The sequence below is a fragment of the Lemur catta genome, chromosome 15 (assembly GCF_020740605.2).
Source record: "Lemur catta isolate mLemCat1 chromosome 15, mLemCat1.pri, whole genome shotgun sequence".
Classification (NCBI taxonomy): domain Eukaryota; kingdom Metazoa; phylum Chordata; class Mammalia; order Primates; family Lemuridae; genus Lemur; species Lemur catta.
The window spans coordinates 56,876,862-56,893,344 of NC_059142.1; the positions used below are offsets into that span (position 1 = coordinate 56,876,862).

Genomic DNA, 16,483 nt, shown 5'->3' on the forward strand with positions numbered 1-16,483 from the left:
CAGGGTTTCCTTATGTGCCCAAAACAACAGCTGCATTTGTCCTTACGCTGGTGATCCCACTCTGGAGTGGTGTCTCCCTGCCCCCACTCTTGTCTCCAGGAGCTCAGACCTTGTCCGGTACAGAGTGGCCACTCAGCTTCCACCCAGGGAGTGACCTCTCACCTTGTGGAGGTCACAGGTCACTCAGACCCACAGACAGCCCAGAGCCCGGCTGCCATTTCTTCTGAACGTGGACACTGCAGCCCGAGAGCTCCCTGTCTTGGACGACTCTGGCGGCCAGTCTGCCTGCTGGGCAGGTGAAGGAGGCGCAGGGCTGCAACACGCTGCCGGCGAGGCCAGGAGCCAACCTGCAGCCACTGCACTCCGGGGAGCCCAGCGCTGACCAGCCAGCTCTGCACTCCCAGTGCCGATGGTCGTGTGCCATGTGGGGCTGCAGGCTCCTGCGGCACCCCCAACCTGGCCGTCTTCTCCCCGGCATCCTCACACTTTGCCCACACAAAGGCAAATCTGGCCTGTTCCTCATTCTCTGTGAGCCTGAGAGAGCCACAGCCACACCTTCTCCAGCCCGTCCCCAGTCCCCCAGCAGCGGCCCCTGTGTCCTGGGCCTTGGGGATGCACATGCTGCCTTCAGTTTCTGTGCTGCTTCTGCCAGGGAATCTTAGAGCTTCCAGACATCCTCTTGTCCCTACAACCTCTGGATTTTTAATAGGTCACCAACAGCAACCACAGGTCACCACAGGCCACTGACAGTGTCAGGGAGCGTGTGAGGGAGCCCAGGCAGCCTGATCTTCCGACCTTTTCTCGTGGCCTTGGACAAGAAAGGGGACTGCTGGTCCACTCCGCCACACGGCCGAGCCAGGGTCCAGAGCCTGCTCCACAGCTCAGAACCTCGGCTCAACCCCAGTCATGGAGCTGGGGGCCGGGGTGGGGGGACAGTCTCGGCCCGGAGCAGTCCCAGGTGGACCTGAAGGCTGCAATGAGCACCACGAGGCCCCTCCACACAGTGCCAGGGCAGGGCCTGCTCATAGGGGCGCCCCCCTAGCAAGCCATCGATGGTCCTGTTTTAAAGGAAACACAACAGCCATCTTTGGTATGTGAGTTTCCTACGTCAGATGTTTTTACCTGAAGGGAGAACTGGCGGGTGGACCTGCACCCCGCCCATGGCATCAACAGTTGAAGCAGAGGACCAGAGTGAGAGCAAGCTCATGGAGGAAGAAGGCAGAGGAAGAGGAGAAAGCGTAGAAGCGGGCGGTCCAGGCACCACCCCTACCACGGCCCAGGGCACTGCCGGCGGAACACCAGCAAGGACGGCTGTCACGGCAGAAGCCCAGACGGCCGGTGGCAGGAGGAGCTGCTGGGCCTCTGGAGCAGGGAACCCACCTCTCTCCTGAGGGCTGCAGAGTCCAAGGCTCGCGGCTGCTTCCCGCCTGAGGGCTCCCCTCCTTCCTGCCGGGCCATCCCGAGATGCACCCCCAGCTCAGCCACCTGCATCCGAAGCTCCAAAACCTCCAGGTGCACTTGGCTCACCTCACGGGGAAGCTCGCGCTGGACAGTGTCCAGCTCCAGGGGCTTCTGCGACACCTAGGAGGCCGTTCAGGAGCAGCGTTAGGAAGGAGGCTGCAGGCAGGGGAGCCAGGGCCCAGGGCAAGGACAGGAAGCCCGAGATGAGCCAGGAGCTGGTGTCTCCTCTGGCTGGACGTGGTCACCGTAAACCCGCTTCCTCACCCTCCTGGCTGCTGCTCCCACCTGCCAGCTGCCCGGCAGCCCCGCCCGTGCTGTGCCTCGGGCTGCGGGCGAGTCTGTGCGTGGAGGTGCTGGCACAGAGGCCCAGGGCCTCAAACCCTCTTCCTGAGCCCCAGGCCCAGGTGGAAACAAACGCCTCTAGAGAACTGTAGGTTCAGAGCTATGGATTCTTCTTTTCTGTTAATCAAAGGGGCAGAGCCGGGGAGGCAGGTGCAAGGGGGCTGGGAGGGCTGAGGCAGAGGCTCCTAAGAGGCAGGAGGGAGACCCCAAGGCAGACAAGAGGCGGAAGTGAACAGAAGGCTTGGAAAGGGAAGCCGCAGGGCGCAGGGCCGGCTCCAGTGGCTGCAGGTTGGCCACGGGGTTCCCAGCCAGGGTCCCCGCCACAGCCTCTCCAGAGCCCCTGGGCCAGCCTCGCCCTCGGGTGCTGCTCCCAGTGTCCGCCCCACGCCTGACGCAGCGGACGGGGCAAGGCGGACAGGAAAGACACACCTTCCCCACACCTTTCACTTTCCCACTTCATTCTCAGGGCTCCTCCAGAGAATTCCTGATGAATGAGCTATGTTTGAATTTGTCACATACACAAACAAAGTGAAAAACAAACAAAAAGTACTTTGAGGTGAGCATTTTTCCCAGGATAACCACATCATTTATATCACACCAAGATAAAACTATAAACCTTTATTTAAATGTTTCTTATTTGTCGGGTGCGTGTACACACACGTGTGTGTGAAATCCCAACGCTGGGCAGCACTGGGAAGGGCAGCTCCAAAGCGTCAGGACCTGGAGTCTCCCCTCTCTCGTGCGTGTCACAGGTCCTCTAACCTCAGGAACAGACACGGAAAAGCGGTCGAGTTCGTCCCCACTGCAGCAACAAAGACACACTTCCCATCAAGACACCAGATGCCACCAAAAACGCTAAGTATGAGAACTGACAAACATGTTGACTAGTCTGATTGGCCATTCCTCAAGGTACACATATTTAGAAACAACACATTGTATACCATCAATACAAACAATATTTATTTGGCATTTAAAAACAAATAAATAGGCCCGGCGCAGTGGCTCATGCCTGTAATCCTAGCACTTTGGGAGGCCGGGAAGGGAGGATCGCTCGAGCTCAGGAGTTTGAGACCAGCCTGAGCAAGAGTGAGACCCCATCTCTACTAAAAATAGAAAGAAATGATTTGGACAGGTAAAAATATATAAAGAAAAAATTTAGCCAGGCATGGTGGCGCATGCCTGTAGTCCCAGCTACTCGGGAGGCTGAGGCAGGAGGATTGCTTGAGCCCGGGAGTTTGAGGTTGCTGTGAGCTAGGCTGACGCCACGGCATTCTAGCCTGGGCAACAGAGCAAGACTCTGTCTCAAAAAAAAAAAAACAGCAGTGGCTCATGCCTGTAATCCTAGCACTCTGGGAGGCCGAGGCGGGTGGATCACTCAAGGTCAGGAGTTCGAGACCAGCCTCAGCAAGAGCGAGATCCTGTCTCTACTAAGAAAAAAAAAAAAAAAAAGAAAGAAATTATCTGGCCAACTAAAATATATATAGAAAAAAATTATCCGGGCATGGTGGCGCATGCCTGTAGTCCCAGCTACTCGGGAAGCAGAGGCAGGAGGATCGCTGAAGCCCAGGAGTTTGAGGTTGCTGTGAGCTAGGCTGATGCCATGGCACTCACTCTAGCCCGGGCAACAAAGCGAGACTCTGTCTCAAAAACAAAAACAAAAACAAAAACAAACAACAAAGAAATAAATAAATTGAAAGTCTTGGAAGGTAAAAAAAGACAAGGCCAAGTGTGGGAGCCCAGCCTGCACCCGGGGCCGTCTCCGCTCCACAGCGATGCTCCGCTTTAGTGAGGGCACAGCGTCTGCAGGGAAGGTGCAATCTATGTGTTTGTGGACTTAAGAGGACCTGTGATAGTTCCCTCTTCAGGTTGCCTCTTGAGAAATAAAAGGCAACAGGACAGAATGTCCCAGAAGCACAGGCAACAAGAAAAATACATAAACCAGATTCGATCAAAATTAGAAATGTTTGTACTCCCAAGGACTCGATCATCAAGAGAATAACAAGACAGTGGGAGAAAAATCAGCAAATCGAGTATCTGATAAGGGCTTGCATCCAGGAATGCAGGAAAAAACTCTTATAACTCAACAACGAAACAACAAATAACCCAGGGCAAGGGATCTAAACAGACATTTCTCCAAAGATGTACAAATGACCAAGCAGCTCATGAAAAGATGTTCAACATCACGTGTCATCAAGAACATGCAAATCAAACCACATCGAGACGGCACCTCACCCCACCAGGAGGACTAGAATCACAGACAGAGGACAGCCAATGTCGGGAGGATGTGGAGAAACTGGAACCTTCCACACTGCCAGTGGGCGTGTAAAATGGTGCACCTGCTTTGGAAGACAGTCTGGTAGTTCCTCAACATGTTAAATACAGAATGATCATGTGACCCAGCCATTCCACTTCTAGCTATATACCCCAAAATCTGGAAACCTAAGTCCGCACAGACACATGTACAGGAATGTTCGCAGCAGCGTTATTCGCTGTCCAAAAAGTGAAACAAACACAAGCAGTGTTTGGATTCATACAGCGGAGTATCGTTCAGCCATCGCAAGGAAGGGAGCTCTGACACATCCACAGAGAGACCTTGAGAACTTTACACCACACAAAAGAAGCCAGACACAAAAGCTGGGGTACTTGGCCAGGTGTGGTGGCTCATGCCTGTAATCCCAGCACTCTGGGAGGCTGAGGCAGGAGGATCCCTTGAGCCCAGGAGCTTGAGGCTGCAGTGAGCTGTGATCACGCCACTGCCCTCTACCTGGGGACAGACTGAGACTCTGTCTTGGAAAAAAAAAAAAAAAAAAAAACCAATAAGCACTGATTCTGTCCACATGAGGCACCTAGAATAGACAATTTATAGAGACCAAGATGGAACCACTTGTTACTAGGGGCTGGTTACTAGGGGCTGGCAGGTGGGCAATTACTGCTTTATGGATACAGAGTTTCCATTTGGGGTGGATAAAAAAGTTCTGGAAATAGTGGTAATGTTTACACAACATTGGGAATGTACTTAAATGCCACTGAATGGTGCACTTAAAAATAGTTAAAATGGTAACATTTGTTATGCATATGTTATCATAATTTTTTAAAGTAAAAACCAAAAAGATATTATGAATTTGGAGCAATCAGACCTGGGTTGTGACTCCAGCCACATATGTAACAGGACAGGCTTTGTGCTGGGATTCCTTTCAGCCGAGCATGATCACAACCTGACCCCCGGAAAGGCAGTGGACCAGGGGACCACAAAGGATGGCACTTGCTAACGTCACGGGGGAAGTGCCAACGGGTGTGCTTGTCACTGACACTGCGTGCAGCATGCTGGCCACTCCCAGGGCCTGTCCCATGGGCGGGTGGCAGCGGAGCAGCCTGAGGCCCAGCAAGGAGTGGGTGTTCTGCCCCCCAGCACTGCACCCGCAGCCTAGACCTCTTTTCTCTTAGCAGACTTACTCTGCACCTTCTGCAACCACACACGAGACAAACGAGCTACTCCTCACAACAGCCCTTTCCTGGGAAGGAAACAAGCACAGAGAGGTCGAGTGGACATACGAGGTCACACAGGGTTGTACTCAGCAGCCGCTCAGAGCCCGCACGTGTGCCCACCCGTGGGAACAGCTGTCAAGTAGGAGGACCCCACAACTTCAAGCGTCAGCAGGATGGCCTCACCTTCTGCCTGAGCCGAGTCACCAGCAAGTTCAAGAGAAGCACTCTGTCTCCAAGCTTCCTGAACGCCAATCCAGTGGACATGTGGCCAGCTTGGACAGATCCTGCTGTAGAGAAGAGCGACTTCTGTCAGGCTCAGATCTTAAAAAATAAGGAAGGTCTTTCTAGGGAGATGAACATCGCTCTCATCTCTGCCCTCTCCTGTGGAGGCCCGCGGGACCAGCTGCTGACCTCACGGCGGCAGAGAGGCCCGGGTCCACAGGAAGGTCAGAGAGGTGTTGTGCATAAAGTACAATCCTTATGCAAGGAAAGGAATCTCTGTAGGAAAAACACCAACCTTACCATGGAGTACCTGACCAATTGCTCTAGACTCTCCACTTAAATTTGGGACCATTTGTTTGAAAACCAAGAAAAAGATGTCCACGTAACACACGGTTCAAAGAAGAAATCACGATGGACATTACAAATTATTTTGAATTGAATGATAATGCTACTTTCCAAACTTGATGCACCTAAAGCTGTCCATTCAAGAAAACACACACACACACACACACACACACACATTTTTTTAGAGATGGGCTTTCACTGTCACCCAGCTTGGAGTGTAGTGGCTTGATCATAGCTCAGTGTAGCTTCCAACTCCTGGGTTCAAGTGATCCTCCTGCCTCAGCCTCCCAAGTAGCCAGGACTACAGCACCTGCCGCCAGGTCTGGTTGACTGTGTGTGTGTGTGGAGATGGAGTCTTACTACCTTGCCCAGGCTGGTCTTGAACTCCTGGCCTCAAGCAATCCTCCTGCCTTGGCCTCTCAAAGTGCTCGGATTACAGGCATGAGCCACCACGTTCAACCCCATTCAAGAATATTTATATGCACATTTTAGAACATAGAGCATATTTATGAATATAAATATTTAGATGCATGTTTTAGAAAAGAAGAAAAGGTGAAAATCAATGTGCTAAAATTCATCTCAAAAAATTATAACAAATGCTGGGTGCAGTGGCTCATGCCTATAGTCCCAGCACTCTGGGAGGCCGAGGCAGGAGGATTGCTTGAGGTCAGGAGTTCGAGACAAGCCTGAACAAGAGTGAGACCTGTCTCTTAAAAACAAAACAAACAACAAAAAAAATGACCAAATTAAAACCAAATAAAGTAGAAGGAAAAAATAAAGTTAATATGAAACATTGAGGAAACAGAAAATAAATGTGTAATAGACGATCAAAAAAATCAATAACTGATGCGTTGAAAAGGCTAAAAAAATAAATAAATCCTTTGTCTTGCTGCTAAAACTAAGCAAGAAAAAAATAGAACAGAAGCAAAGGAGGTCACTACTTTAGCTCCTACAGACACAGGAGGGAATTATCAATATCTGCAACAGTACGCCCAAAATTTGCAGTGGCTGAAATGGACAATTTCTTAGGAAAACGTAACACCAAAAATGATGCACAAAGGAGAATATCTGGATGTTCTCTAACTATGAAAAAACCAAATTCACCATCTACAGCCTTCCCATTAGAAAGAGTCCAGGCCCAGGTGGTTTGAAAGGTGACTTCTACCGATTGTTTAAGAAAATTAATGTGAGTCTTGAAGGATGGTCTTACTGATAACCTATTTAACACAGGAAAATAAACTATCTAACAAAAAGAAAGAACTCACAATACAACTACCCCCTTTGTTTTGTTTAATTAAAACACCTGTGGTCTAACTAGTTCTCTCTAACACTTCGCTTCCTGGCCTCGAAGAGCCCTCAGTGACAGTGGGGCTGTGAGCTCCCCACTGCGGCTCTCGGCAACGCCAGATGCCACGCAGAGAAAACAATAAGGAGCACCTGCAGCTGCCCGCTGTTCCCAGTCTGCTGCAGCAGAGCGAAAGGCCATTGCCACCCTGTAGAAGCACCAAGCTCGTTCCTCAGCTGCGGCACTAACCTCTCCCTCCTCCTCCCTGCTGTGGCCACTCCCTCCCTTCCCTCTCCGTCTCTCTTGGAGAAATAAATAAACATTTCGTTCTGTAAATCCTAATCACTGCGTGAGAAATCTTTCTCAGCCCATGTACAAATTCCCCACCCTAACAAGTCGGATACAAACTTTTTCAGAAAACAGAAAAATAGGAAAAACCTTCCAACAAATGAGGCCAGAATAATTTTGACTCTAAAACCTGATATGAACATTATGAGAAAGGAAAATTATTGGTCTTAGTCATGAACATAAATGTAATAATTCTCAACAAAATACTAGCAAACCAAATCTAGCCATATACAACCAGAAGAGCCTATCCCACCTGGCGTCTACCCCAGAACTGCAACGCTGGTTGACAAGACGGAGCACGTGCAGCGCCTACTCCTCCCTCTCCACGGTAAGCCCTGGCCAGACACAGAGAGCCACCAGCAGATTCCGAAAGGAGAGGAGAGGGCCAAGTGGCTTGGGCCTGGGGATTCCAGGGGTGACATGGCAGTGAGCTCCCTGTCTTGTTTTCCTTCCTGTGCATCCTGGCCTGGGGTCTCAGCTGCCACCACCCAGAACACCAAGGAGCCCAGACAAAAATAAAAGGCTCAAGAAAAGCAGAAGGAACAGGAAAAGGGAGAACACACCTGCCCTCCTCCCTGGAAGCAGCCATTCTCCGACCCCCAAAGCCCCACACCCTCCCTGCCTGCAGCCTGCTGTATACAGAGCACAGCCCCTCTCCTACCCCCAAAGCCCCACACCCTCCCTGCCTGCAGCCTGCTGTATACAGAGCACATCAGGGGTGGAGGGAGGAGCCCATGTGTGAAACCAGCCAGAGGCAACAGAGCAAAACCTCTGGGAAGCGGCCCCTAACCAAATCCCTGAGCCCAATCCTGCCCAGCAGTTCACTGGGCTCTCAGTGGCTCCTTAGAGGAGAGGCGGGGGCCGGGCAGGGCAGCAGCAAGAAGGAAGCTCAGCCCCGAGCCACCGCGACCCTAGCCACGCTGACTGCCTGATAAAACGAAAGATAGAATGATACAATCAGAAACGGTTCCTCGTACTGAAAACCAGGAAATCTCAACGGGAATGAAAAAGGCAACGCCAAGACGACACAGATGCTGGAATTACACGAGGAAGCAGCCGCCATAAGACGCTTCAACAAGCAATTTAATACACTCTCACAACAAATGGCAAAATGAAAGTTTCAGCAAAGAAATGGAAGATATGAAGAAACCAAAATGGAAATTTTAGAGTTGAAACAGTGTTAATTTAAATAATAAGTGACAGAAAAAGAGAGTGACACTCAGTTGAGGTTTATTAAGCCAAGACTTTGAGGCCGGGCCTGGGAAACGCACAGCCCCCGCGCAGGGACAGAAAGGGTGAGAAGGCCAAGGGTGCACAGGAAGGAGGGCGAAGGAGGGAGGCTGAGGCTGGGTTCTAGCTCAGCAAACCTGCCTGAGAAAAGATGAACATTCAAAGAAGGGATCTCAGGGTGGGCAGAGAAGTGATGTTATCTCTCCTGGGTTTGCATCCTGCAGATAAACTTGTAACGGAAGTTTAGGAGTTTATTCAGGCTACAGTCCTCAGGCTCTAACTGACCACACACTCATTTTATAGGGGATGCAAATCTTGAAGGGTCTTGTTTTGTTTTGTTTTTTTAGGGCTGACGGGAGTAAGAAATGTTTTACCCCAAAACTCATTTCTTTGTCATATTTTGAGATGGCTGTGGGCAAAGAGGAGCTCACTGCAAGGCTGTCTTTCGGGGAGGCTGGGGAGAAATTTGCACCTGCAGAGAATCTCTGTCAAACGCAGCCAGGCTCTGCCTGTTTGATCTGGGACAGGTTTGTCCCTAAGTATCTAAATAAAACACTTCCCTGAGGCTCATCCCAGAACAAGACCACCTGGGCCACCAGGCTTCCCTTCTCCCTGCCATGCCCTGTCCACCAAAGCACAGTCCTGTCTAGGCATTTTCTAAGCCCCTTTGTTTCTGAAAAGAGGACCCTGCATCACTGGGGAGAGGACAGGGTGCTCCTGCGACTCAGCTCTCAATTCTCCCCTGGCATAATGAATTCTGGGGACTCCTGAGGTTTTCATTTTTTCTTTACAATGGAAACAATAATCTCACTGAATGGGCTCAACAGCAGAACGGCAATGACAAAAGAAAGAGCTGATAAACTCAGAGAACAGGTCAGTAGAGAGGCTCCAGCCTGAACCACAGAGAAAGCGCAGTGGGAGGGCGGGTGGCGCCTGCAGCAGCCCTGGGCTCGGTCACACCAGAAGGGTCACACCACAACACCAGCAAAGAGGGGACTATCTTAGGGATGAGGGAGCCAGGTTTCTCCTTGTTGGAAAAGGAAATCAGAATAATGAAAAGGAGAAAACTAGAATGAACCTTGTGGTGCTGGGCTAACCACAAAGGTGCAGACTGGCCCGCGAGTTTGTCCTGAAATCAAGAACTGCCACTCACCAGGAGACACCAGTGAAGGAGTAGAAGGCAAGCCACGAACCGGGAGGACACATTCGCAACACATATGACCAATAACAGACTCACATTCAGAATAAATACTCTAAAAATCTAAGAAAAAAGGCAGACAATCCAATAAAAATCCAAAACAGGCAAATGACACGAAGTGGCACGTCATAAAAGAGGATACTGAACGGCTAATTCCTATGGACCGAACTGTGCTCCCCAAATCCACAGGCTTCAGCCCTAACCCCACGTGACTGCGGGTGCAGAGCACCAGGCCCCTCGCGCACTGCTAGCCGGTGCAAACTCGTGCACACCTGGAGAACCGTCTGGCTTAGCAAGCAAAACAGAAGGTGGGTCAAAGGAAGCCAGACAAAAGCCCGCGTTCCACATAATTCCATCCGCAGGAAAACCGCCCTCCGGAGGGAGGAGTCAAGGCCGTGGCAGACTGCAGGGAGCACAGGGGCTCCGGGGAACCGTTTGCCACAGTCCGCCAGCTGTGCGTCTGCTCACAGTGCACTTTCTGGAGGGAGTACCTGTCACTGCCCAAAGAGACAGTGCATGCGGCACAGGGACACGAGAACGCTCACCAGTGGCCTCCGAGGTGTGGACGCTGGGTCGGGCACTGCTGTGTGGTGAGGACATCCTCAGAGGGTCCAACACATCTTTCAGTTGTTCTTCCAATGTTTTAAACTTATGCTTTAGATTTTCTACCTCTGCTTCAAAGGCCAGAACATAATCTGCCAAAAAAACCAGGGAACGTAACGTAGATACAGACTCACATCCATGACCACCAAGGCAGAGCTGCTCACCACCCGACCTCTCCCTGCGCCAACCCCCGGCGGCTTCCATGCTGCCCGCACCAGCCTGAAAGCCTCTCCTCACTCACCAGGGCGCCGTGTGCTCCAAGAAGGGCCCAGCCCGGCTTCCACCCCCCACCCTCTGTGCGCGGAGGGCAATGACTCCTGTTTCCAGTGCTGAGTCATCCAGCAGCCTGGCGACCACCCGTCCACACCCACTCCCGGTGCCCCACAACCAGCAAGGCACGGGTGGGGCTGCCCTCCCCACTCTCCCAAGGGTGGTCCCCTGGAGGAAGCGCCTGGTGGCCACCAGCCCCTGCTACCAACCACTCGGGGCAGCACAGCGCTACACCAGGCCCTGGGCCAAGGCTGAGACTCTGGGTTCTTTCTCTTGTTGTGGGACGGGGTCTTCCTAGTTGTCCAGGCTGGCTGTGAACTCCTGGGCCCAAGCTATCCTCCCGCCTCAGCCTCTGGAGGAGCTCGGGCCACACCCAGCTCTACTTTAGTTTCTTTCTTTCTTTCTTTTTTTTTTTCTGAGGCAGAGTCTCTCTCTGTCACCCGGGCTAGAGTGCCATGGCGTCACCCTAGCTCACAGCAGCCGCAAACCCTCAAAGGGCTCAAAGGATCCTCTTACCTCAGCCTCCTGAGTAGCTGGGACTAGAGGTGCCACCATTCCACCCAGTGAATTTTTTCTTTTTTCAGTACAGACGGGGTCTCGCTCTTGCTCAGGCTGGTCTACTTTGGTCTCTAAGCGTGTCAAGTAAGTCCCCTCACCTTTTTCCTTGCACTTTGCCAATACAAAAGTTTCTTAATACGAAACTTAAGATCCCTCCTCTTGAAGGAAAAGCAGTTGTCACAACTTGCGAGACCGTCCCTAACACAAAGCTACTCTGAGCCCAGTGGGGCCGTGTCCTGCCGTCTCCCCGCTCCCCCCTGCCCCTCACCGGGAGTGGCGGGGTCTCCTCCAGCCTCTGGGCCCGGCCGGTCTCCTCCCCGCGGGGCAGAAGGAGGGATCTGCTCGCTGAGCGTCTCCATGTCTCTCCTCATTTGGGCAACAGCGTTCCGCAGACTCGCATTCTGCTCTCGCAGCTGCCGGATCTCACTAGACGGAAAATCTTTACTGATTTCTTCTCCATGCTGCCCTAGGAGTATCTGTCAAATAAAAACAAACCCAAGAAGCAAAAGGAAAACAGTTTTGGCTACAAAATTCCCTTGCTTGTCCGACAGGCTGCACCTTTTCCCTCTGTGGCAGCCTCTGCTCCCCGGTCCTCTGGCGCTACAAGGACCCTCCCGTCCGACCCTCCAGAAGTAAGACTGTGACACTCAGATTGGCGGAGCGCACCGTATGTCTAAGTCCCAGAGTCATCAGTCCGTGGAATCATAAAGCAGAAGGGAGGTGCCGGGCCGGGGGGAGGGAGTTAGTGTTTAATGGGGTCAGGGTTTCAGTTTGGGATGATGGAAAGTTCTGGAGGTGGACGGTGGTGACAGTTGCACAGCCACGGGAGTGGACTTAATGCCACAGAGCCACACACCTACGAGTGGTTAAAACAGCAAATACGTTATGTATGTTTTAGTGCAATAAAAATTCACTGGATAGGATGGGACTGCAAGCAGATCAGATAGTGCGCAGGAAAAGACTTGTGAATGTAAATACATAGTAACAGAAAGTATTCAAATTAAAGCACAGAAGGAAAAAAATAAAAAAATAAAAAATAAAATAAAATAAAGCACAGATGGAAGAGACCAAAAGAGGAAAAAAAAAAAAACCCAGATCTTTAGAGACCGGAGGAACAATAGGAAGCAGTGTGACGCACAGGGAAACAGGAACCCAGAAAACAAGAGGGGCCGAAAAGACATTTTACAAGACGGCCAGAGATGCTGCAAACTTGACGAATACCGTAAACCCACAGGGCTAAGAAGTCCAACGAGCCATGAGCAAGACAAACACAGAGAAAATCACCCCAGAGAGCACATCGTCACCAAGCTGCTGGAAGTCGGTGACACAGGGAAGTGGCACAAGGGGTCAGCACACAGCCGCGGGAGGGCGCCAGGCTCCTGAGAGGCCAGCAAGGCAGGAGGACGATGCGGTGACCCCGGCAAACTCAGGGTGAAAAAACAACCCCCATCAACCCAGATTCCCACCATCAGCGGAAACCAGGAGGGGAGAGACTTCTGCCTCTGACAGGAAGATCACTGCCACGAATCTTCCCCTCTGACGGGAACAACCCGAAAATCGGACAAGTCCGATGAAAACCTGTTTTCAGACGCTGCGCAGGGAGCGGGGATACCTGAGAAGGGGGCACTGTGCCCCGCTCTGTCCCTGCTCCACCAGCCCAGCCAAGACCCGCACAGAGCACCAGCCCACTCCCCTCCAAGGCCCTGCACACCAAGGCCCGCCCGGCGCGGGGCTCAGTGCCCGTGCTCCAGCTCCCCACGCCACGGCCAGGACTACCGGGGACTCCGACTCTGCGTGTCACCGGCAGCACAGTCACCCTGGGCTCCCGGGGAGGGGTCATCAGTCTCGCTTGAGCGACGTGAGGTCATCACGCAGACAGGAGGGAACCTCACGAACTTGCCCACCACGGTGTCACAGCAGTGCCGTGGACGATCCAGGGGACCACGAAGGAGACGACAACTAGGTAAACCACGGTGTGGCTAGATGATTAAAGGCGCAACCACTTAGATTATGTTTTTGAAGAATTTTAATGACACGGGAAGGTATTTACGATAGAACTAAAGAGAACAAAAGACGGCCCCAGTGGAACAGTCATCGGCCCACCCACCTTGCCTTGTCCTGGGACTGGCCGAGAAGGCTGCACCCCCCTGCCCAGCCCCACGGCCTCCGCAGGACAAGAGGCTCCGAGGGGCTCAGCAGGGACCTGCCCAGGACCAGCAGGGGCTGAGCTGGGTTTAAACCCTGGGTCTGCGTGATTTCAAAGACTATTATGTTAAACTAAAACTTTTAATTTTTAAAAAATGTTTTAACTTTTATTTTAAATTTATTATTATTTTACTTTTAGAGACAAGGTCTCGCTCTGTCACCCAGGGCCCTGGACCCCTACCGGCCCCCCTCTGCCATGCACGCGGCTCTGCCCTGACAAGCCGAGATAGCTCAGGCATGCTCCTCTGCGGCCCGTGTGTCGGGGGCATGGCACCTACCGCCAGGACAAAGTGAGATGGCAGACATCGGGGTCTCAGGGCAGACCCTGGCACAGGCCAAGCACTCAACTATGAAACAACAGAATCGGCAGCTGTGCTGACAGGTAGGCGCACAGAGCCCCGCTGTGGCCGTGCTGAGACAAGTGCCGCACCACGATCTCACACTCACGCCTGGCGTCTGGAAGCATCTGGATCCAGGATTTTTAGAGCTTTCAAATGTGAGAGATGCGAGGAGGATTCTGCTATGTATCCAATTTAACTCTTTAAAGCTTCAGACTTACCTTGTTAGCGCAACCAGTCACTTAAAAAGGAACAGGACTGGAAGACTTGGCTCCAGTTTGGGGGATGTGGTGCTGCTTTTTGCTGCCAGGGAGGCTCGGGGAGGAGGGGTGTGCCGGGGCGGCGCGCTCACCTGTGCCCCCGGCGCGGGGAGCCCATGCCTCCTCAGCACCTGCAAGGCCTGGTCTCGCTCCGAGGTCACAGCCTTCAGCTCCGCCTCCTGCTCCCGCAGCACCCGCTCTGCCTCCTGCAGCTTAGCGGCCACCTGGGAAAACGCTCAGACTCAGTGTCTGGGGGTTACGGGGAAGCGCCAGCCTTACGGTAGAGAGACCGGCTCCCACCCTGCTTAGCAGGCAGACAGCAGACACAGGCGAGAAATGCCAGGAGAACCAGGGCCACGTGACACTCAGAGCTCGATGTCCCCGCTGCAGCCAGCAGCACAACTCTTCCTGCCCAACCCCAGCCTGCCCTCGCAGGGCTGGCGGCACAGGGCGGGCAGGGGTCACCCGGCACCGCCAGGAACACGCTACTGCTCAGCTGGAGAAACACATGAGCAACAAAACTCTGCAAAGGCAGGAGATGGGGCAGCAGCATGTTTTTATTACTGTGATTTTTGTTGCTATAAGTCAAACTGCTTTGTGAGGTTTAGTGTCTTCAATTTAAGGAAGGATTTGGTAAGCGCCCAGTCCCCCCACAGAGCAGGACTGAGAAGGCCCCAGTGACGCCGTGGCCACACACACCTGGTCTCTCGCCGAGGTCAGACCCTGAACCAAAGCCTCTGACTTTTGGATCTGGTCCCTTTCCACGTTGTCACAGCGGCGCTGCCAGTCCAGGCCCAGCTGCACCTGCTTACGCTCCAGGCTCTGCTCCCTCTCGACTGCCAGTGACAGCTGCTGTTTGTACCTACGGACACACCCATACCGCTCAACGTCACCGTCTCCCGAGGCCCCTCCACTGCAGAGCGGGGCGTGGAGGGGGACGCGGAGCTGCAGCGTGCCCTCCTGGTCTCCAGGGACGCGCTGGGCCAGCACAGACACACGGGATGGCCCGGAAGAGAGGCGAGCAGATGTCAAGGTCGCCAGATGCTGGAGACAACCTGACACCATCAAAGAGGGTGATCACACTCAGAAAGAAGAATATGTAAGAAGAGAGGGAATAAAGTCAATAAACTTTAAAAAAATAAGAAAAATTGTTACACACAGAAATTTGAGAGGATTTCCAGCTATGAAAAGCAAACAACTAGAGAGAGCAGCGCAGACAGAGCTAACGAGCAAATGGTCAGCCGGAAGAGCAAAAAGCGAGAGATCCTTCCAGAACGTAGTGCAAAGGGACAAAGGAACGGGGAAAAGTCAGGAGGAAGAGAGGTTCAATTCTGTCTTACGGCAGGTCTGACAGATCAGAACGGAGGGCGACGTCGTCAAGGAAAGAGAGGGGCAAACCTGCCAGATCAGAACCAGAGCTGGGTCTTCGGGCTGAAGGAGTCCACCACGTGCCAAACAGCTTCAAAGACCCCCACAGATGCTGCCAGGGCTGACTGCAGACTACCGAGGACAAGGAGGAAAGCCGAAAGGTTTCCGAGAACGCAAGAGAAAGGAGAAGAGCACTGGCATTAGCCTTCTCGCCAGCAAGGCTGGGGCTGGAAGGCAACAGGCCACATGTGGGGACAGAAGTCTCGGCCCCAAGAGCACCCCCCACCGCCGAGCGTGGGCCCCGCCCATCCCAGGTGGTGACACAGTGACGTGGCGCCATATGAGACTGGGATGGAGACCCCCTGCTGTGAGCGGGTCCCTGGACCTGAGGGTGCCTTGGTGCTGAGAGCAACCCCGGCCGGCAGCCAGCAAGGAAGAGGAGACCTCAGCCCCACAGCTGCGGGAACTGGATCTTGCCACCAGGGACCTCAGAGAGCGCAGGCCTGGCGACACCCTAGCTCTGCCTGGAGAGCGCCCGGCCCAGACTGCTGGCCAAGAAACCAAAATGATACATGGGTGTTGTTAGAAGCCGCTAAGTTCCTGATAATTTGTTACAGAGAAATAACAAAGTAACACACAATGGTTTTAAAATCCAGAGGGGAAATGGTCTGGAACAGGGGTGGATATGCTGGGCCTTAAGGTTACAAGTGGCCTTTTAAAATTGCAACTTTACAAGAAGTTGTAAGTATATTCATGCAAATGTAGCATCATCAGTTTCCTTACGGGCTAAAGCTGAATGATGCATCTGCCATAGTCTAAGGTGCATTGGCTGTTGCAGGGACAGGTGTTAGTCAAAATTTTATCTTGGTGAGAACAAATAGTTAAATTTTATGAAGAACAGAATCAGCACTGTGAATTAGTGAAAGAAGATTTCTACGAGAATGCAGCATTTCTGTGTCATATT

The 16,483-nt window shown here is 52.6% G+C and overlaps 1 protein-coding gene across 5 annotated transcripts in view; it reads right to left on the minus strand.

Moving 5' to 3' along the window:
• Positions 1 to 16,483, minus strand: part of CCDC57 (coiled-coil domain containing 57) — an 86,323-nt gene that overhangs the window by 35,532 nt on the left and 34,308 nt on the right. For 4 of the 5 annotated variants that reach the window (XM_045569780.1, XM_045569776.1, XM_045569777.1 and 1 more), the window contains 6 exons: positions 14,851 to 15,013; positions 14,244 to 14,375; positions 11,617 to 11,824; positions 10,463 to 10,612; positions 5,473 to 5,576; positions 1,381 to 1,581 (listed from right to left, as the gene is read on the minus strand). In XM_045569780.1, coding sequence (XP_045425736.1) covers positions 1,381 to 1,581; positions 5,473 to 5,576; positions 10,463 to 10,612; positions 11,617 to 11,824; positions 14,244 to 14,375; positions 14,851 to 15,013 — 958 coding nt within the window. The remainder of the gene's footprint in view (positions 1 to 1,380; positions 1,582 to 5,472; positions 5,577 to 10,462; positions 10,613 to 11,616; positions 11,825 to 14,243; positions 14,376 to 14,850; positions 15,014 to 16,483) is intronic. The other variant, XM_045569778.1, reaches the window with a different exon arrangement.